The sequence below is a fragment of the Hyaena hyaena genome, unplaced genomic scaffold, assembly GCF_003009895.1.
Source record: "Hyaena hyaena isolate Hyena2069 unplaced genomic scaffold, ASM300989v1 scaffold_204, whole genome shotgun sequence".
Taxonomy (NCBI): Eukaryota; Metazoa; Chordata; class Mammalia; order Carnivora; family Hyaenidae; genus Hyaena; species Hyaena hyaena.
Window position 1 is genome coordinate 485,874 of NW_024080837.1, and position 23,632 is coordinate 509,505.

The window sequence follows — 23,632 nt, forward strand, 5'->3', positions numbered from 1 at the left end:
CTTGTAGCAATATTTATTATTTCATAAGCCCTAATAGGGAAAAAGATCTGTTGTGGGTAAAAATATAATCATTATAAATAATTTTTGCGAAGGAAAGAGGAGAGTTGTACATCCTAATATAGTTTCAGATAATTTTTTTAAAGTTTAGTTTTGAGTGAGAGAGAGACACAGGGTGTGAGCAGGGGAGGGTCAGAGAGAGAGAGAGGGAGACACAGAATCCGAAGCAGGTTCCAAGCTCTGAGCTTTCAGCACAGAACCCGACACGGGTCGAACCCGAGAACCGTGAGATCATGCATGACCTGAGCTGAAGTTGGCCACTTAGCCGACTGAGCCACCCAGGTGCCCCTTTTTTTTTTAGTTTTCAAGATGGAGTGTTCTTTCATGTCGCCATTTAAATACAGTCTTTTAATTGTTTTCTGTCCTAGCTCGTCTTTATTCATGCCTTGATCACATGAGAGAGGTCCTTGGAGATGCTGTACCAGATGACACACTGGTCGAGGCAGTCCTGAAGAACAAGTTTGACGTGCAGAAGGCCTTGTCAGCGGTTCTGGAACAAGATAAAATGCAGAATTTGAAGGTCAAGAGTGAGGGAGCAGCGTTCACAGGGAAGACAGCAAAAGGTATGCTTTTCCTGGTTCTCCTTTAGTTGTTTCACAGCTAGTGCTTTAAAAGAGCCATTGATTTGCTGGGGCTGTTAAGAAAAATGGGCATAACATTTTGCACGTTACAGTAATCCTAGGCAGAACATTTTGCATGTTACAGTAATCCTGATTATCATCAGTTGATTTTCCAGTTTGTGAATGTTTAAGCTGAGTGCTTTGTTCTCTTCCCTCTGTGACAGCTTGTTTTTTCGTGATTTCCCTGCTTTGTTTTGTAACTAGCAGTATATAGGGGAAATAAAATCAGACAAAAACAAGACAAAGCACTTGTTGCTTCTTGTCAGTAGCTTAGAGAGCTTTTTAATTATTGTTGTTTTTCTAACTCTAATGGGTCAAGAGATGGACATTAATAGCCAGACGATTAATTACAGAAATTCCTTTATGTTTATAGCATTTATAAATATATTAGTTTTATTGAAACATCATAAGTATACTCTTTGATTTCAAAATCAGATCTTTAATTTTAAATTTATAGAATTGGGGGTTAAACTTGGAAATTTAATTGGCATAAGAAGGGAACCGAGTACCTTTGTAATAATTGGTATGGTATCTGCCAGTAGGAGCATGGTGATTTATTAAACTGGGCTGGTAGTAGAAGCATGGTGATTTATTAAACTGGGCTGGTAGTTCCTGTAACCGGAGGACTAGATTTTTACCACATCAAAGTCATCTGCAATCTGTTGCCATGAAATAAGGATGGATTTTATAATCCATTTAAATTAAAAAAAATTTTTTTGATGGGAAGGCAATTATAACTGACCATATGAAAATGAGTATTATTTTATCTTTATTTATAGTGTATTCCAGAAGTGACATGATGTTATTTGTTTGTTTGTTTTTAACACATTAAAAATATAGGAGAAGATAAACCTAGTTCTTTTCACTGGTCTTTTAGTTGTTTTGAATTTGAGACAGTCCTGGCTATAATTTAAGTATGTTAAAACCTCACATTATAAAATTTGTGAAAATTAGAATATTGACTAACTTAATATTTATATTTGTATATATTAGTGAACAAAATATGAAGGTCACTTTAGATGGTTAAAGGAAGGTAAAATTCCTTTATTATTGTTTTTTTAGAGTGTTCACTTATTAAATAATGATCAAATATTTGATCACTTTATTCATGCTATAATCAGAAGAAACATTTAGTAATTAAATGCCTCGTTTCATGTTTCCTTTTGGTTGCCGTGACTGTCTTCTGCATATGTCAACCTATTCATCTGAAAATTAATGGCTTTTGTAAGGTAAGGAGTCTTATTATCTTCCTCTGAAGTTTCAGCTGATACTGTTCAAAGCTCTTGCCCTCAATCCACAAATCATTTGGATTGTAGTAGCAAACCCTTTGATTTTTTTGACCCCGTAGCAAAATATGGATTATATCATAATTCCTCAGTTGCACCAAGTCACTATTTATTCCATAAAAGAAAGAAACTTGACAGACCTAAAAGTGAAAAGAAGCTAGAATCATGTAAGTTAACAAAAGAGCTGTCACTAGCTGACCTCATTGATGATACGCCAAGAGATTCTTGTAAAACTCAGCCATCAGTCAGATTATCATCCACAGATAGTCAGGAAAGTCTGTTTTCAAAGAATCTAGGTGCTGATCTGCTTAGATCTCATGAATCGGAATTTGTTTCCAAAGATGATTCTGCATTCAAAGAAATACCAGATTTAAAATCCTTAATGATAAAGAACACAACGCATAGTAACTCTTTATGTATTCAGCATAATTCACTACCTGATTTGCATAACATTCCAGTACAAAACAGCTTAGGAAATGTAATTAGTCCTTCACTCTTACCTAGCTCATTGGAAAATACAGCTCATGATAACTTAAATAGTAGTAAAATGACTGAAGTCGGAAGTGTTTCTTCAGGTGAACAGAGTGCCAAGAATTGTATTTTAAAAAATGACCATCTGCAGTTTGCCCGGTGTGAAAGTCCATCCCTAGCTGAACTGTTTCAGGAACACAAGGAAAATCATCCAAGCCGGTGCTTTACTTTATCTGATCTTTGTACTCAGTCGTCTGCCAGTTTTACAGATCTCAGTTTGGGAAACTCTCCCTTGTCAAGGCTAGCAAATCGGTATCCATCTTCGACTGGAATATCAGAGTTAACAGGATCTCTGTCATCTTTGGCATTTTGTAAAGCTTCTCCTACAAGAGACCTTGAGAATTTGTCACTTTCTGATTTGATTGCAGAAACAATTGATATAGACAACTCTCAGATTAAGAAGGATTCCATTAAGCTCAGTTTATCTGAAATGAGGTCACCTGGAATAGATTCAAATATTGATCTTAGTGTCCTTATAAAAACTCCTGATTTTGTTCCAAAACATGTAGTAGACCAATCAGTTGCTCCAACATCAGGAACTAAAGTTTTAAATTCGAAGGTAGGGAAAAATTTCAATTCTGCTAAGGATAATAAGAGAACCAGTAAAGGCTCTTTGACTAGGAGACCACCTTTCTCTCTCTCTTGGACCAAGGCTCTTGCTGCTAGACCTTCAGCTTTTGCTTCTACACTGTGTCTTCGTTACCCATTGAAAAGCTGCAAGCGACGCACCCTTGACCTCTATAAGACTTTCCTTTATAGCAGACAAGTTCAAGACATAAAGGACAAAGAAATAAGTCCTCTTATAGCAATAACACCATTTGACTTCAAATCAGCATCTCCTGATGACATTGTAAAAGCCAATCAAAAGAAAGCTTTCAGTAGAGAATAGTAACAGAAGGAAAACTTGATAACTGTTGTAGAGCTCTTGTTTTCAATTAATTTAAAGTCTTTATAGGACTACCGTATATTATGGGATGCAAGTTGTGATTTTTATATTAAAATTGTCTTAAGTCAGTTGATAACTTTAATTGATACGTATTTTTGCACTGAAAAAAAATTTTTTTAACTATATTTTCTTTTAGTGATAACTGGCTTTATTTAAGTTGATAGCCTAAAATGGGTGTATGTTTACAAAGTGTGTATGGAAACTTGATATTGTGAAATCAGACCTCAGATATTTTTGTTTGAAGCACTCAACTTTGTAAGTTTTTACAGTGAGATCTTTTCTTTTGTAAACTATTTTTGTGCTTCATTCTTAAATGAAAATGCCACTTGGGATTATTCTAGTTTCGAGATAAAGATTTTTCTTATGATATGTGGCAGAGCATAGATGAGATATAATTATATTTTAAAATATTAGTGATATTCCCATTCATTATTTTTCTGTAGGTGGATAAAATTTTTCTATTAGAACATTTTAAAATTCCTGACTTTTAAGAATACTGTGGAGGTTGTTGAAATACATTTTTGATGATAACAAAATGAAAATCCTTTAAGGGACCATGTACATATTAAAGTTGGATTAATACATAAATTATTTTTATACATTTTTGAAACCATTTGTCCTCAATGCACACTTTAAATACATAGCAAGTGTTTTCAAGTAGGGTTGCATGCTGTTTGAATAGGTAATTTTATCAGATCTCTTTAACTTTTTCTTACTGTAAGTAATGAAATGTGGAGTTTTCCTCTTTGATACTGACAGCTGTGTGTGCTACCGTGACCAAGTGTCAGCAGCATCAGACCAAATAAGAGCTTGTCTAGTCAGTAGAACAAGTACGTGATTCATCCCTTAAAGCAGTCTGGGTCCTCAACTAGCGATCAGAATTGCTAGGGCAATTTTTTTTTCAAAACAGATACCGTGGCTTCAATCCAGACACGGTCAATTAGTCTCTGAGGGATGACGTTTGAGAATGTATATTTTTAAACTAGTCCCCAGGTGATTTTGTTGTGTTACTTTCACTTGAGAACTATTGCCTTAGGGGAAGAAGTCAATAGAATGGAAGGAATTACTAATGCTAGGAATAACACCCGACCAATGTGAATTTATACTTTATAGTTTCTAGTAATCAGAAATACCAAGGGAACTTGCTATTTAGGAATTATAATCTTGCATAAGAGGATGCTGATATTATATCATTAGTATTTTTTGCAGAAAATAATAGTATCTAAATATTATTTCTTAATGAAAATAAAATAGCTGGCCTTTTTGTAGTGCAGAAATATTTTTCTCTGGCAGCTACTTCACAGTGCTTTTTACAATTTTTTTTGTATTTCTTGTTTCAGTTTATTTTCAGAATGACATTCCAATATTTTCAGCTGTGTATGGTGTTTTTATATCCACTGTTTTGGTGGGAAAACTTAAGCTAGAATTATGTCTTCCTTATTCTTGACCAAACATTTTTTTTGTGTGTGATGTCTTCAGGTTTTGTTTTTAATTGCATATTTCAGTGTACATCATACTGATGCTTAGGATATGATATAAATTAGGTTATATTTTATGATCAATTTTAAAGTTTGAATTATCCCAACTGCTGCTTTTGTTTTCCTGGTCTTAAACCTTGATGAAACATTTTAGTACTTTTGCAAAATTAGTGTATGACTTATCAGCTAGATTTATATATGGGCCCTCTCCAACTTAGAAGTGAATTGTATTCTGTGAGTTTGGAACTGAAAAAATTCCTGATAGATTAAGTATTAATGCAAGTGTATCCACTTTGCATGTGAATCCACAAATATTTATGTAACTCATATTAAAGTTGAACAGTGGGACTATTTATTTTTACCTTCTTTTATAACAGATTTTCAAGTGGAAATACAACACTTTTAAGCTACAGAGTAGATTTTGTGGAGTGAACTAGATTTCCCTTTGTTGGCTGATTAGGATTGTAACTACCATTTATAAGATTATCTCTTTAGGGGAAAACCTATATTGCAGGATGATAGGAAAGCAACAATTTTTAAATACATCTCCATGCCCTTGTCATGGCTACTGGTCTGTCAGGGATCTACATGACATGTACGTGGCTTTGTTGACTAAGGAATTGTCACAGTCTCTGAGATTCAGAGAATGGAACCAAGAAGATCCTTTGCCCCTTCCACGCTTGGCCTTTGTCCCTTGATAAAGCGACCAGTGCCTATTTATGGATATACTCCCAGTGACGATGATTGCTTGCACTAAATGCATATTCTGCACCAACTGCCTGTTTTTGACTGACTACTATCATGGTAGCTCAGGTATGCAAAGTGTTTTGGTTTATTTTCCAACTCCAATAACAGTTTTGCAGTGCAAAGCCATTTTTATTTGCATTATGATCAAGTACATTAAAATTTTATTTTAGGAATAGATATAATGTAATTATATTCTAAATGATACAAAATACAAAAGACATTTAAAATTACTATTTTTGGTCATGTTTTTTGTCATTAAATGATCTAATATTTATGGATGTTTTGTGCTTTTGCATTCTAAAGTCTTTGGTTGGCTCTTTTGGTTATGATTCTTCTTTCCATTATTTGCCAAGAACTAGAGTTTCACTTCTGTACAGAACACTTTGCTTAACTTTTCTTTTTTGTTTTACCTTTTTCCTATTTCCAGTTTAATAGCTGGCATTCTAACCTCCTTTCCTCCTTTTGGCTTTTAATCCTCCTTTCTTGAACTTGTCTTCCACCCTTTTATATTCTCATAAAAGGAGTAATAAGTAGCCCAAGTGTGTTGTTATATTTCATTTTTAGTGTTCAGTGGGAGGTCATAAAACAGATTGTCACATCAGAGATAAAACCAGTACAGTGTTTTTCTTTGTATGTAAAAGGAGGCACTGTTAAGATAAACACAGTTAAGAGAAAATAATGGGTTCTTAACGTGATTATTTACCTTTTGAGTTGATCCTGAATTTATATGTGGAGCACTACAAACAAACAAGTGCACAGTTATACATGGAGGAGGAACTGTGTATCAACACATTTTTTTGTCTTGTGTTCCTGCAAAGTAGGTATTTGCTTATAGAGTCAGATTTGTAGTAGCCTAAAAATTGTTTTCTATTACTTGTATAAACAAAGAGAATGTTGACTAAACAGGGAAAGATTGATAGTAATTCCTTTACTAGCTTTCTTTTAAAATTATAAGGCTCAGTATATGCAATTGTACATAGTATTTTTAACTTTTAGGGAGTAAAAGATGTCATTTTGAGTGTATATATACATTTTTGTAAAAGCTACATTGAAATAAATTATAATTCTGAGGTTCTCCTAAATCAAGTAAGAAAACATAACAATTTATAGGGAGTTTTTGGATAAGCTTGAGCCTTCAGAATGGAATTTTAATAATTTGTGCTGAAGGTACCTACTTTAAGTTCCTGTAAACAAATTAAAAAAAAAAAAAAAACCTACCTGATTGTAAAGAATTTCTTCTAAGATATTTGTCATTTCGAATTCTTGCTTTCCAAAAGGTAAAATTGTCTATGTATTTACTTTTGAGGACTTAACATAGAAATGCTATTAAAGTATAGGTTATAATGAATACAGATACTGTAATTGCAAAGATGGAAGTAGAAGGGAAAAGAATAGACAAAGTGCCCATTTCTGATGTTGACATGCCTGGTTTATATTATATGACTTAACGGAAAACATCACATCATTTTAGTTGCGGGAGATACACCAAGATGAACAAAGAAATGATTGTTAACCTCAAATGGGAGGGGACTCTGGGTACTTAAACACATAATTATATCGATTGTAGTGTGGCATATATGACATTACACTCCCCCAAGCTGACATCTTTGCCTTCCTGATCTAAGCTGCCACCTCCTCTTCTGTTTCCCATTTTTCTTAGTAGTATCTCTGTCTTCCAGTTGCGTGAGCCAGAAACCTAGCTAGCATCATCCTTGATTTCTTTCCCTCCTTTACTTCTTGTAATTGATTACCAGTCCTATTTTTTCTGCTTTACAAATAAGTAAATGTATGTGTGTATACATACAGTGGATTGTTGTTATTTGTGGGAGTTATATTTTATAAAGTCACAAATTAGTGAACACTTGAGTGCAGTATGCCAACACTGACTCCTCAAATGCTGAAGCATTGCTCTCACAGGAAATACAGGCTTAGGTGCCTTTGATCTTCTGGTCACAACATTTTTGTCAGTCAGTATGTAACCTTACTTTATGTGTTTCTTTAAAGACACTTTTATTTGGGGGCGCCTGGTTGGCTCAGTCGGTTGAGCGTCCTACTTTGGCTCAGGTCATGATCTTGTGGTTCGTGGGTTCGAGCCCCGCATTGTGCTCTGTGCTGACAGCTAGCTCAGAACGGGGAGCCTGCTTCAGATTCTGTCTCCCTCTCTCTCTTTCCCCCTCCCCTGCTTATGCTGTCTCTCTCTCTCTCAGAAATAAATAAAAACATTTTTAAAAAGACACTTTAAATTGTATTATTTATATGTCAGTAATTCATTAACATTGAAACCACAGCCTTTCTAAAACTCAAAGCTTTTCTAACACACGTCTTTTATTTATAAGGTACATCACAGCTGCCTGTACTTCGGGACGCTAGACAGTGCTTTAGCAAACATTTTTTTAAGCAGCAAAATAACCAACAAAAGTCACAGTGTGTAATGTGACACAATATAGATCATAAAAAGGATACTTGTTTATGATGAAGAGCCAAAACAAGAAGGCAGAGTATCATCTTTTGACCCAGGTGGGAATGTGCATGTTGGGTGACTCAAATTTTTTGCCTCTCTGCACTTGTCTGTAAAAGTGCCATAAATAGTGATTTGGGGCTACTAATAAACTTCAGTGACTAGCTGAATTTCCAAATATGGAAACCATCAATAGTGAGGATGGATTGTGCATATTTTGACCCCACTATTCTCTCTCCATCCTTGTTACCACTTTACCGCTTAAAGGCCATTGGTGTTGAGCAGAATTACTGAAACGTTTATCTGGTTTCTTTACTTCTCATTTTATTTTGCCCAAAACACTTTCCACATTACAACCAGAGTAACTTTTCTAAAATAAAGCTCTAATATTCTATCCTCTGTATAAACCTTTTAAGTTATTTTATAAGACTTTTTCTGAATTGATTTCTCTTCACATGCACCCTGACTCCCCTCCCCCCCCCAAGAACAAACCTACCTGAGTTGCCTCTGCTTCTATATAGTACTTTCTCCCTACCACTCCCCCCTCCCCCATTTCTCCTGGCTGACCATCCTTCATATTGTAGTTTATATATCACTTCACTCCCAGTCCTGGGAGTTCATATGCACCCTAGTTCACTGCATCCCTTTTACCTCTCCATGTAAAATTAGACCCTGCCATATGTATAGTTCCTTTCCTTTGCAGTCCTGTGTAATTGTTCCTCACAGCACTTACATCTGACATTGTGTGTGTGTACACAGTTATTTTTATTATCTGTCTCCCTACTGCTCTCCATGGCCCCCATGCAGCTTCTGTGGGGGCAGGGATTTTATGTGTTCACTGCTGTCTCTTCAGCTTAGTATGTGTCTGGCACATAATGTAGACAACAGTCTTGTTCCCTACAGGAAGCTGTAAATAAACCTGTAAACAAATCATTTCTTTTGTATTATTCATCTAGAAACTTTACTTGCGTATCACTGTGTGAACCTCCGTATATATAATTTAGACACGTGGGAAGATACTATAACACTTCTATTATCTGTATCAGTTATCAAAGCCTTTTGCAGACTTTACCGTTTATACAGAAATCGATCTCATTCTTTTCGAAAGCTGTGTAGAATTTCTTAATGTGGTTGTACATTAAATAGCTCTTGTTGATAAACATTTTAAGTGTTTTCAGTTGCTGTTGCTAATGACCCCAAAATGAACACTCTACATTTTTAGAAGGTAAATTTCTAGGCCAAAAAATATACACTGCAATTTTTTGATAGATACTGCCTAATTGTTTTAACAGAGATTGTACTGATTTCCTTCTGACAAGTTTCTGAATGTTGCTGTGCAGATTCTCACAGATACGGTTATTACTCTTTCTGTTATTACACCAACCTGATAATTAGAAAAAAATTTTTTCATGAGGCTAACTGCTTTATTGTATATTTAAATCTATTTGTATTTCTTTTTCTTGGAACTGTCTACTTTTAATCTTTGCTCATTTTTCTGCTCATTTTCTTTCAAAAGGACTTTTAGTGTGTGTGTGTGTGTACATACAATGTATGTATGGTATACATAAGTGTACATGTACTTAAATAGTAAAAAAAAATTAATCTTTTGTTATATGCATGAAAAATACTTTTCCAATTTGCAGCTTGTTGTTTTTATAAGACACAATTTTGATTTTAATGTTTTGAAATACATCAGTCTTTTAAAGGTTCTTGTTTGAAAGTTCTGTTCCACCAAAAGATAATTTTTTAAAAAATTAATAGTTTTTTCAATACATTTGACAGATTCTTTTTTCTTTTTCCTTTCCTTTCCTTTCCTCTATTTTTTTTTTTTTTCCTTTTCTTTTCTTAACACCTTTTAATCTTTGATCCAGCTGCCGTTAGGAAGTAAGCTAGGAATCCAGTTTCTTCACTAGCATCTTTGGTCTTTCCAACAGCTGGATTTGTCACAGTATCTTTTGTTGATTACATGTCCCTTTTCTTCTGTAACCTGATTTGAACTGCCATCTTTGATGTGCACTAAATTCCTTTCTATCTATCTATATTTTGGGTCTCTTTGCTGTTCCATTTCTTTCTCTAGTTTTGTGCCAGTACCAGATTGTTGGTGACTGTGGTAATTATTACACAATTTTGATGTGGTTTTAATGTTTTGTAGGCTATCTTGTTTGTTCTTTCCTTTTTCATAGTTTTCCTGAGTTACCTCGCTTGATTTTTCCCACATGAAGTTTACAAGCTGGTCAGATTATCTGGGGGAAAAAAATCCAGTTCTAATTTTTATTGAGATACTTAATGCTTTCAAAAATGTTTGGAGAAAATATATTGTCTTTATAAATAGCAAGAAGCTTTAGACATTATATTATTAAACATTTTAATTTTAATAGATTTTTTAGATTTATATTGTGAAACAATCCTAGTTCATCATGGTAGTTTATTCTTTTAATATGATAGATTTTATTTGCTTATATTTTGTTGAAGATTATTCCATCTATTCATAAATTTAATTTATTCGTGTGTGTGTGTGTGTGTGTGTGTTCTTTTGGATTTTGGTTTCTCTTTGTGATGCTTCTTTTTTTTTAAAGTTTCCTTTAAATGTTTGTTTATTTTCTTGAGAGAGAGAGAGCGAGCAAGTGAGCATGGGCAGGGGAGGGCAAAGAGAGGGAAACAAGATCCAAGGTGTGCTCAGCAGAGAGCCCCATGTTGGGCTCAAACTCACCAATGCGAGATCATGACTTCTGCCTAAGTCAGTTACTTAACAAATGAGCCACCCAGGTGCCCCTCTTTGTGATACTTAGAGAAAAGTTTTTCTTTATCCTTAAGTAATTTAAAGAGCATTGAAATTACTTGTTTCAGCATAGGATTTATCTTTCTCAATGTTCTAGGATCAATTTGAATGTTTTATTTTTCTTAGAAAACCATTTCATTCAGGTTGACAAGTGTATTTGTTTAGCACTACAGCAAACATTGTCATTATTTTTTTTATATTCTTTTATATTTAGTTAAATCTCCATTCTTCTTCTTCTTCTTCTTCTTCTTCTTCTTCTTCTTCTTCTTCTTCTCCTTCTTCTTCTTCTTCTTTTTTTTTTTAAGTTTTATTTACGTGATCTCTGCACCTTACATGGGGCTGGAACTTACGACCCCAAGATCAAGAGTTGATGCTCTTCTGACTAAACCACCCAGGTGCCCCAATCTCCATTTTTATTAAAAAATTTTTTTAATGTTTGTTTTTGAGAGAGAGAGAGAGCACTAGCAGAGGACAGGTAGAGAGGGAGACAGAGGATCTGAAACCGGCTCCACGTGGACCCCAGCATGCCCGATGTAGGGCTCAAACTCATGAACCCTGATATCAGGACCTGAGGCAAAGTCAGAGGCTCAACCAATGGAGCTACCCAGGCGCCCCTCCATTTTTATTTTGTTTTCTCCCCTCTACTTTCTTCTTCCCTGCCAGCTTTGTTTTCTCTGGATTTTTAAATTTTAATTTGTTTTATTCTCCAAAAATGGCTCCTGGATTAATAATTAGTTCTACTGGTATTTTTTCATTAGTTTTTTAGTTTATCTGTTTATTACCTAATCTGGTTTCCATTTCTTCCCCCTACTTTTCTCAGGGGAATATTTAATTTAACTTAAAGACATTTTTAATTCTTTATCTTGGAAGTTAATTTTAATTTTTGAGATTGCAAACAGAAAAATCAAGAAAATAATAGACACTCATGGGCCCACCATTTAGTTGCAGATCTCTTTCTTTTGTGAGAAATAAATTGTGGAGTCCTAGCTCCACCTTTTCCTTATTTCTCACCACTACCTTGTAGTTGATACGCATTGTTCACTTTCTGTCTTATTTACTTATGTCTCTGTAGTTATATTTTTCCTGTGGATACTGTATTTGCTCATGGGTTCTTTTAGAATCATCGTTATTTTCTGGGTTCTTTTAGAGTTACTATTATTTTTTGGGTAATTCACAATTTTGATTTTGATTTCCATTTTAAGTCAAGAGTCTGAAAGAGTCTGAACATTTTCAGGTGTTGTGGGAGTACTGTAATTTCTGTTATGATTGCAGATTTCATTGTAATGTTATCAGACAATGTGGTCTGTGCCCTTTACTTAGAAGTTTATTGAGGTCTTTCTTTGAGGCCCAGTGTAATTTTAGAATGGTTTCATAGGCACTTTCCAAGAATATGAATTCTGTCTGAGGAATACAAAATATGATGCATTTCTGTCAGTTACTTTTTAAATTGTTACCGGGTTAAATAGTCTGACTTAAATTCTGTTTCCTTAAATGTAGGCTGAGAGAGGTAAGTTAAAACATAGTACCCTTGCATTTTATTTCATTTTATTACTTACAGATTTTACCTTAAGCCTTTTGGTATGTAAAGATACATGATCTTTCTGTGGAATTGAAGTTTTCATTAATGTTAAGTTTCTTTTTGATTTGTTTTATGCTTTTTGACCTAGAATTCAGTTTGCTTGATGTCATGATTACTTTCTCTAAGTTGTATTTGTTCATCCTTTTGCTTTCAATGTTTTGAGTCACTTTGGTTTAGTTGTGCTTCCTGTAGATATAATTGCGTTTATCAGAGACAAATGATAGGATAGATATAATACCTTCTGTGATATATGATCAGTACCAAAGGTGTGTACTCTTTGGTAACTTGGAGATTTGTACTATCTTGTAACATAGTAACATACTTCTTTAATTTGCCAGTGCTAAAAAAAAGGTTGATCTTTTATTATGAAAGACGAAAAAATTAATTTATACTTCACCCCCTTCCTATTTCTCATAATTTTTGTTGATATTTTAAGTTTTTAGATATTTACCCTTATACCTTTTATAATATGTTTACATTTCTATTAACTGAACTATTAACTTTAAACAGTTAATTTAATGAGTCCTGAATTTAAAAGCTGAGCTCATCAAAGTTACAGTTTCTTATACTTGCCCCCTCTCTCTTTTTGATCTGTATTTTTAGTCGTATTATTTATTGCCAAGATGTATAGCATTTTAATTTTATTCTGTACTGAAAGCTTCCTTACTTTCAAAACAACCATAGTTCATTTTAAAATTGAATTTTCATGATTAGGCTTCTGTTTGTCTCATTTGACTTTGACATCTGGTTTGACCACTCACCGTCCCCTCCTTGCAAAATATACATGTGTGAAATATTTCCCAAATTGTTGAATATTTGAAAGGGATTCTGTGGCCTGTATTTGCATGACCAATGGAAAAATCATGGTTTTAGGACCCTCTTTCTTTTGTGGAGGGCTTTGCTGTACTGCTCTCTGTTATTGTATGGTGCTAGCTGGTCTGATTCTGCTGCTTTTAATGCTACTCTGATTTCTTTAGATTTCCAACCTCCCACCCCCCCACCCCCGGCCTGTGTTTCTCTTAAGTTCTGCTGGCTTACTTTCTGACTTTTTGTCTTGGTGTTTTTATCATCTTCTCTGTTATTATTAGTTCTCTTTCTACCCCCCATCCTCACCCCACTCCTGTCTGTGTTTTAGGAGAAAAATAGGATAGAAACTGGATAATTTTTTCTTAGAGCACTTGATCAGATTAAACATCCCTTTTCAACTGTAAAACTAGACTGATTTGAGAGGCTTGTCAATAAGGCAGACTTTGTAGCAAAGGTTTAAATGCTTAGGTATAATGATTCCGCTATCCATATCAGCCTGACTTGATCATGACATAGCACTGAACAGTGCAGAAAGAAATTTCTTCTATTTTTCATTTAGAGAATTTTTCACTGTTTTTGTACTTATAGAATTTTGGAACGAGAGCTTAATACCTATGTGAATATTAGCCTTTTATTATGGTGTAATTAACTAGAACTCTGATGTCTAAAATAGTGCATTAAATGTTGATGTGTCTCCTTAATTTAGATAACATTTTAGTTCATTTTGTTAGCATATGTAAAATGGAAAATCAGTAGCAAATACAAATAATCTTTAAACGCGTTATGTAGTTTTGTTATGAATTCATGAGTGGACAGCTAAAAGAGCATATATTTAGGGAGTAAAATCCTGGGACAATCTTGTATGTTTCTGATGGTGTTTTCCTTGCCACCTTTAACCTACCAAGGGAGAAAACACTCCCTAAACTGAGTAACACAGACTCTTTTTTTAAAAACAAAAACATCCAGAAACTGAAATGCATATAGTATCGTTTGAAAGGAAAGTTGTTGGCAGAAAAAGCCTTACTATTTATGTTTACAGTTGTATGAGTATTAGTCAACCTTTACTTGGAAGAAAAATAATTTTCCACACAATGGATATTATTGTGTGAGGTGAGGTTTAATTCTTGATTGCTGTTAGGTTTATTTTGATTCTTCTTGAAAAATAGTTGACCTAAAATAAAGTAAGCATTTAGAAAAATGGTCTGCAAATATGGAAAAGGAATCATTTGTAATTTAAATTTAACATTTTTTTATAGTTCTTAAAATTGATATTGCCATTGTCTTACAAGCAAAGTAGCCAATAATTATTTAAATTAATCAGATCATTAAGAGAACGGATTATCTAGGGGCACGTGGGTGGCTCAGTTGGTTAAGTGTCTGACTTGGCTCAAGTCACAATCAGGTCATGATCTCACAGCTCGTGGGTTCAAGCCCCGCATCAGGCTCTGTGCTGACAACCCAGAGCCTGGTGCCTGCTTCAGATTCTGTGTTTCTCTCTCTCTCTGCCCCTTCCCTGCTGGCACTCTGTGTCTCTCTTTTTCTTAAAAATAAACATTGGAAGAAAAAAAAAAAGAACATTGTTTAAAAGTGTTGGAGACTCTGGAGAAATATATTCCAAAGTATACTTTATAGTTGAGCTGTTTTTGATAAGGTTTGTCTTAATATTTTGCTTGCTCATACTGTTTAGAAACCTATTCATTTTCCTTTCCCTTTGAATTTCATCTTGTTTTCCCTTCATTTAGAAAATAAACTCCAGGGGTACCTGGGTTGCTCAGTTTGTTAAGCTTCTGACTTCAGCTCAGGTCATGATCTCACAGTTTGTGGGTTCAAGCCCTGCGTCAGGCTCTGCTGACAGCCATCTCAGAGCTTGGAGCCTGTTTCAGATTCTGTATCTCCCTGTTTCTCTGACCCTCCCCTGCTAATGCTGTCTCTCTCTCAGAAATAAATAAAACATTAAAAAAATTATAAAAAAAGAAAGTAGACTAATTTTACATAGTGAGGATATAGTGATTTTCTATGTCTTATTATGTTCTTAATAAGAAGTCCATTAAGCAATCTTCATATATATAGTATATCGGTATTCTACTGTTTGAATATATAAAATATTATTCATTTATGCTCCTAATTATTTTCATATTCTTGAGTCTTAATGGTAGGTTGTTCAATTCCCTAATGGTAGGGAATTGGAAAGAAATGATAAAAGAATAATAAATGCCTGCAACAGGATCATTTCTATTTCTTTATTGTGTTGTATTTGTCCCTTAAACATCACCCAATGAAATGGAAGAGAAAATCACAGGCGATTTTTAGGAGGAGATGCTGCCCCTTCTTTCTTCTCAGGTAGAGTGTATTGTGAGATTTTCTCCTTGTCCTGGAAACAGATCCCATTATTAATTTGAAAAGTCTGTATTACAATGAAAAATTATTAATATGAAATGTTATGAACACTTCTAAACCTATATGAACTTTTAGTAATGTGCTTAAAATACATTTCATTTTACTTTAATCCTTTTTTGTAAGGAGTTTCAAGTAGGCATATTTAATATTTTTGATGTCGCCTTTAAAATATCTTTTTCTTTGAAAAAAATTTTTTCACTAATTTATCACTGAGTAATTTTATTCAAGCAGTTAGAAGAATTTTATACTTGTACAGAAAACTTCAGAGATAATTGACTTTCTGCTTTAAAATTATGTGGGCTTTTGGAAGGAAGTGGTTTATTTCACTGAAAAAACTCATCTGGTTCAGAATGTTCTCAGATGGGTCTTAAGATTCTCTTTGTGTGTACACCTACACTGGAAAAACTTAAACACTGATTGCTTAATTTAAACATAATTTGCTTTAACCTCTCAAAACAGCTTAATCTTTTTCTTGATAGAGCTAGTACTGTATAAGAATTGCATGAATGCTAAATACAGAGTTTTCTTTTAGGCCTAATTACTTTGCTTTTTTCTTTTAACCATAGAAATTATTATCTGATTACAGATACACTTTTATGTTTTATTCCAAGGGAGTTATAAACTCTTTTAGTATATTGTTTTGTGCTTACTGCACATACAAAGCATAGTTGGTAGTTCAGCAAGGAATAGAGGGGAAGCAAATGACAGCATTGAGTTTAACCAGTATTTATTTCATATTCACTTTTTATCAGAAAAACATGTGTAGCCAGTGGAGCACAGACTGCCATTGCCTTACAAGTAGGAGGTTACAGACTTTCCTACAGAGCTTTATAGTAGCCCCTGAGGGGCTAAGTGTGATTTACTGGGAACACCAGATGTAGCCAGGCGCTTTTCCTCTGAACATGTCACCTGTTTCTTTTTCTTGGCTATACGGAGTGCTTTGTCTGGGAGCTGCTACCTCTCAAGAGATGATAGAGAATAGAATTTATTGAAATGTAAACTGTTATCAGGCTTTGTATGTATTGTATTTTATCATTGGGAGAATCTGTGAGTTAGATGGAAGAAACTGAGACTTCTATAGAATAAGTAATTTGACTTCCTTCACATGGGTGTTAAGCAAATTGTAACTCAAATGGAGTTCTTTTGAATTCCAGTGCCCATTTCATTGTTACCTGGTACTTGCAGTAAACTTTTATAATAGCTTAACCTTGTTTGGTATTTGTTGATAAGTACCTTAAGGATAAAATTAAATCCCTTGTCAGGAAAACCAGTTTTAGCATTAGTGAGGTATTCAAAAATTACTTTCAAGCATTTTTTTTTTTTTTTTTTTTTTATAATACTAACTTGGCAAGAGACTTGGCATTCACCTATAGAGAATTGGTATCAATTTCCAAGTCCTTGTAAAGGAGCAGTCCTAAGAAATGAAGTCCTTTTCTAGTTTATTTAATTTGAAACTACTTTGTGGTCTTCCATTTCTTGAACAACAATTCTGTTTGATTTTAAATCTTGAAAAATTTTATTTTTTTTATAGCTACTAGCATGGTACCATTTTAAGGCAAAAGCTTAAGTAACTGTGTTTATTGAGTAAAACTAGAATATTCAAATGAGCCAGTGGAAGAAAAAACATGTACCTTAATCCCATTATTCAGAATTTAGAATGATAGCGTTTTGATGCATTTAAGCAATAATAGACAAAATTAATGAACACTTATATGCCAGATATTGTACTAAACTTTTAAAAATCTCTGTTATCTCCTTTAATATTCACAATAATCATAAAGAGGAGGAATTATTTTTATCCTAGTTTTACAGTTGGAGGATCTGAAGTTCCAAAATGGTTAAACATCTTGCCCTAGGCCACAAAACTGGTATATGGTGAGACCAGCATTCAGAATAAGATAACCTCTAATACCAATGTCCTCCTTTCTTTCATACATTGTTTGTGTACTTGTGTCTATATATGGAGAATATTAGTCTTTTTTTTTTTAATGAGACCACACATCACTTTTTAGTCAATTGTAACTTAATCATGTACTACATACTTAAAAATTTCTAAAAAATTTGTTCAATTATATTTTTAATTGTGGCAAAATACACATTATATGAAGTTTACCATATGGACCACTATTTTATTGCACTCCCCTGTTTATTGCAGCATTATCCACAATAACCAAGATATGGAAGCAACTGTGTTGACCATTTTTTAAGTGTACAGTTCAGTAGTGTTAAGTATATTCACAGTGTTTTGCAGCCAATCTCCAGAACTATTTTATCTTGCAAAACTGAAACTCTACTCACAACACCTCTCCATTCTGCCCCTAACAACTATCCATGGATCTTTATTGTATGCCAGCCATTGTTAACACAGTACTGTTATTTAATCAGACACTGAACGAACTTAAGTTTTTCAGTTGATTGTTACAGAAAATAGTACAGTAAATATTTTGTACATTTGTGTGTTTTTTCAATTATTTTATAAAAGATATTTATAGAGGGGCACCTGGGTGGCTCAGTCGGTTAAGCATCCGACTTCGGCTCAGGTCATGATCTCATGGTTCGTGGGTTCGAGACCCCGTCGGGCTCTGTGCTGACACCTAGCTTAGAGCCTGGAGTCTGCTTCGGATTCTGTGTCTCCCTCTCTCTCTGACCCTCCCCTGCTCTCTCGCTCTCTCTCTCTCTCAGAAATGAATAAAACATTAAAAAATTAAAAAAAATAGATATTTATAGAGTAGTAGTGGATAGAGGAGCTGGTTAAAAGGTATGGGCATTTTTAATGCTTTTTCTACATATTGTGGAGTTATCCTTCTGATAGATTGTATTAATTTGCTTCTTAAATTTGTATTGAAGTTTTCATTCATTAATAGAATGGATAAGTGTCAAAGGTGGTGACTTTTTTTTTAATGTTTATTTATTTGGAAAGCACGAGCAGGGAAGGGGCAGAGAGACAGAGACAGAGAGAGACAGATGGAGACAAAGAATTCCAAGCAGGCTCCAGGTGCCTGATGTGGGGCTCAAACTCACAAGCCATGAGATCATCACTTGAGCTGAAGTCAGATGCTTAACGCCCTGAGCCACCCAGGCACCCCAAAGGTGGTGACTTTTTTATGTCATTTTTGGGTGGCTTGTTGAGATGACAGTCACCTTTGTATTATTGAAAATTGTATCTGTGCTGCGTTGTGCATGCTGTTACAGAGATTGGCATTGTGTAAAATACCACTTATTTATGAGAAAATGGTAGCTAACTTAGAAGTTTCTATAAAGAAGTAAAATAACACAGGTGATGATGTTGGCATAAAAAATGCTCAGCAAGTGATAACTGAACTTAGTTCAAAAATAAAGTGCTCTTTTACTAGAAAGTAAGGAACAGGTGCAGCTAAAACATGATTATATTGAAGTGTAATGCATTAGGGTGCTTATTAAATGACTTTCACTGACTTTTTTAGGCCTCTTTTTAGTTATTCATGATGTATTCATATAAGTCTCTTGGCTCTTCTCCCCACTTAGTTATTTTTAGATTCGATTCTTCCATGTATTTCTTTATTTTCACATAGTATATAAAAATGGATACACATACAGGGATTTTTCATTAATGTTTTATTAGTAGATACTATAATGTCATATTCCTTATAATCCCTGTCACCTAGAATATTTCCAATTTACTCTTTTTGGTGGTTCTGTAGTATTCCATGGTCTGGCTATACTACAATTTATTAAAAATTTACCATATTAAAGGACATTCATTTTATTTCCAATTTTTGCTTTTATGAACAGCACTGCTTGTAGAACATCTGTGTACATATCCTTACAATCCAGGGCTTTTAATTTTATGAGATTGCTCTCCTGTAGTGGGATTACTGTGTTGAAAGTTGTGTTGTTTGCTTTATATGGCCGGTGCTTTATGAAAATTATGGCTCATCCCTTCTCCAGCCTACTTTTCTTGATTTTGGACAGTCTGACCAGTGAGAAGCTAATGTATCATTACGGTTTTAATTTGCATTTCTGTGATTATTAATGAGGTTGAGTATGTTCATATATTCATTAGCTATTTGAACTTGTTCTGTGCATTGCTTATTGTATCCTTTGCCCATTTTTAAATAGGCTGTCTTTTCCTTACTGATTTGAAGTCTTTATATTATTGATACTAATTAAAAAATTGTTATTGAAGTATAGTTGACATACAGTATATTAGCTTCAAGTGTACAGTGTAATGATCAACAATTCTATACATTACTCAGTATTTACCGTGATAAGTGTCATCATCATCTGTCACCATGTGATAATTGTTATTAACTTTAGTCCCTGTGTTGTACTTTTCATCTCTATGACTTACTTATTTTATAACTGGAAGTTTGCACCTCTTAATTCTGTTCACCTGTTTTCACCTATCCACCACCCACCTTCCCTATGGAAGCCTTTGTATTTAAGAGTCTTTTTTTTGTTTGTTCATTTGTTTTTAAGATTCCACGTGTAAGTGAAAACGTGGTATTTGTCTTTTCTCTAACTTCGTTCACTTAGTGTAACATTCTTTAGGTCTATCCATATTGTTGCAAATAGCAAGATTTCATTCTTCGTGTGTGTGTGTGTGTCACATCTTCTTTATCCATTCATCTACTGGTGGACACTGGAGTTGTTTCCATGTCTTGGCTATTGTAAATAATGGTGTAAATCTTTTCAAATTAATGCTTTTGTTTTCTTTGAGTACATACCTAATGGTGGAATTACTGTCTCATATGGTATTTCTATTTTTAATGTTTTTGAGGAGCCTCCATACTGTTTTCCACAGTGGTTGCACCAATTTCCATTCCCAGTAACTGCACAAGGGTTCCTTTTCTCCACATCCTCGCCAACACTTGTTATATCTTATCTTTTTGATATTAGGCCTTCTGACAGGTGTGAGGTGATGCCTCGTTGTGGTTTTGATTTGCATTTCCCTGATGATGGGTGATGTTGAGCATCTTTACATGTGTCTGTTGGCAATTTGCATGTATTCCTTGGAAAAATGTCTGTTTGGATTCTCTGTGTTTTTAATCAGATTGGTGTTAATGGGTTCCTAATATTTTGGACATTAACCACTTATCAGATATATAGTTTGTAAATATCTTCTCCTACTCAGTAGGTTGCTTTTCCGTTTAGTTGATAGTTTCCATCGCTGTTACTTTAGTGTAGTCCTAATAGTTCGTTTTTGTTTACCTTGTCTGAGGAGTCATATCCATAAATATGTTGCAAAGGCCAGTGTTCAAGAGAGAATTTTTTTTAGTCCTATGCATTGTAAATAGTTTTCCAGTCTTTTTCTTTATTTATGATCTTTTTTTCTATAGAAAAATTAAAAACTTTATGCCACTGTATCTTTTTTTTTAACTTAACTAAGTTCGAGTCTTGGATTAAAAAAACAAAACACCTCAACCTCTAGGTTATACATGTTGTAAATTTTCTTTTGAGAGAATTATATGAATTTTTTATGTTTTACTTTTTTTAAATGTCTGACTTTTAATTCTTCTAAAATTTCCTTTTGTGTGGTGTGTAAAGAAGAGTCAAACTTTACTTTCTGCCAAAATTTCAGTGCATGGGCTTGTATGTATCAGTATTAGTATGTATCAGTAGTGTGTGGTATCAGAGGAGGGGATGGTGGCTCTCAAATGAGATCAGTGTTGTTTTGCAAATTAGCTCTGTCATTTGTTATCTGCGTGGGCTTGCTAAAATGAGTGGACTTTTTTTTGAGACTTCTTTTCTTCTTTATAATGGCAATAATGCTATCTACTTCAAAATGTATTGTGATTTATTTTATGGTATAGTAGTCCCTTAAAACCGTGTTGGTTTCCCTTATTTTCTTCCTTTTACTGATTGCTTTAAGGTTTATTACATTTGTTATCAGGGAGTTATTTCTGGATATGGATAATGTTCAGTATTACCAGGTCTTTGTGAATCACTTAGGAATGACTCTTGGTCCCACATGTGAATTCAAGATGATGTGTGCAGATAGTATATGGCATTTTATATATCCTTTTAAAGCTTTATTTTTTTCCCCTTAGGATTATTCAATGCAGTAGCTTCTTTCTGTCTTTAAGGCCATGTTCTTGAAGATCCCAAAGGTAGAATTAAGGAAGGAAATTGGAGTTTAGATAGAAATAAGGATTAAGTTGAACCTATGTGGACCTTTGTCTTTGTGCATTTGTGTGTATTTGCAGTCACTAAAATGAAAGTATAAATGACAGCTAGATAATGAGAATATTAATGAAACTTAATGCCTTTTAAATTATTAATACAATTTAATTTTTACTTATCTCTTCTAAAGTTGGAACCCTTTCTTGACGTTTTCAACAAGGTTCATGTAAACTTTTTTCCTTATTTCAGCTCATGTGCATTCTCCGAGCCTTTTCCTCTGTGCCTTTTCCTCTGTCCAGATGTTAGGTGTTTCTCTGATTTTGTGACTAGAAGTAGATTCTCACTGCTGGCGTCCAGAGTAATTTGGAGAAGAGCACAGGTACTTGTGTAGATTGCTTGGACTTCTATTCCAGTTGAACCACCTGTTAGCTGTGTGCCTTTAGCAAATTACTCAACATTGTGTGTTGCAAATTCCTCATTTGCAAAATTAAGATAATAATAGTTCTTATTTTTTAGGGTACCTGTAATGTTAAATGAAGTCATGTTAAGCCATTATGGCATTTCATTGCACACAGTAGGAACTCTTAAATTTAGGTTATTCTGCATTGTTGGGGAGGTGTTTCTCAAACATACATTCATGCCTAAACAAGATATGAAGTATTGACAGAATTTGTTAGGAAGTTTCCAAGGGTAGATAATCCCAAGGATAGGAATATAGATGCGATTTCTTCGGGGAGGGTTTAGAATAAATGAAACAGAAGGCCTAGGGAAGAATGGTAAGGGACACCGATGCATTTTTTGAAGGGTTTTGGTATATACAACTTTATTCTATCAGACAAAAACGTTTTATCCCATTTCTGGTCTAACAAAATTTTTTATCACAGCAATATTAACAAACAGAATGTAAATGGCTTTTTTCTTAAGGAACATTATTAGTAATGTAGTTTGCCTTTATTCCTTAACTATTGAAGTAGCAAGAATTTTTATTGCTGTAGAAGGTTTATAATACCATAATTTAAATTCATTAAATATATTAGATTATAAAGTTTGTGGATACTACTTGAAGGTATATAATGTAATATACAGGTTGAAATCTGTTCATCTGAAGTTTTCAATTTTTAAAGATTTCTGGCTCAGTAGTGTTTATAAAATTCGAAATCTGATCCCAGTGAAAACTTTTTCTTCTGTGTCATAGCAAGTGGTGGTACATGGTGGATTTGATGGTCTACGTAAAGGATGTTTTAAATAATAATTCATACTGAATAAATCACAGTGCAGCTGTAATATTGAAGGAAGTGGTTTATTCTCTGTAACCTAGCTGGTGTACTTTTTGAATGTACATCTGGTAACTAGAATTTAAAGATGAAGTCAGATTCACTGAAATGGTTTCATATTTGAAGTAGTTGATTTTCACTGAAAATTTAACACTGGTTTCTTTGAAATTTTGAAAATCTTATTTTTGTGAGTACCTATAGGTACTGGGCATATTTGAAACATTTTTACGAACAATAATGACTGATGGCAAAAAGTATACTTACCTGGAACTCCCTTTTCTTTCTAACTAACCTTAAATGTTTTTTAAACTTAAGGTGTTTTGATCCAAATGACTTATATTGTAAATCTGTCTTACATTGAGTCTGTTGTAAATTTATTTTGAAGGTTTCTATCTTAACCTTATAAATATTTTCTCCTTTTCTTTCTAATCACCTATTAACCTATTTTCCTCAGTAATAAAGTAATATATTCTTAATGTAGAAAAAGGGGAAAATCATTCATGATTATCTTATGCAAAGACAACAGTTTTGTGTTTTGCCATATTTTTTCAACTTTTTCTTATGCATATTC

At 33.9% G+C, this 23,632-nt stretch overlaps 1 protein-coding gene across 3 annotated transcripts in view; it reads left to right on the plus strand.

Moving 5' to 3' along the window:
- Positions 1 to 23,632, plus strand: part of HBS1L (HBS1 like translational GTPase) — an 86,453-nt gene that overhangs the window by 13,069 nt on the left and 49,752 nt on the right. The window contains exons 4-5 of one of the 3 annotated variants that reach the window (XR_005530194.1): positions 426 to 620; positions 1,912 to 5,731. Coding sequence is in view for 2 of the 3 variants with exons in the window: in XM_039242057.1 (XP_039097988.1) it covers positions 426 to 620 (195 nt within the window). In the remaining variant the exon portion in view is untranslated. Of the gene's footprint in view, positions 1 to 425; positions 621 to 1,911; positions 5,732 to 23,632 lie in introns of those variants that run through there. The other 2 variants (XM_039242057.1, XM_039242058.1) reach the window with 2 other exon arrangements.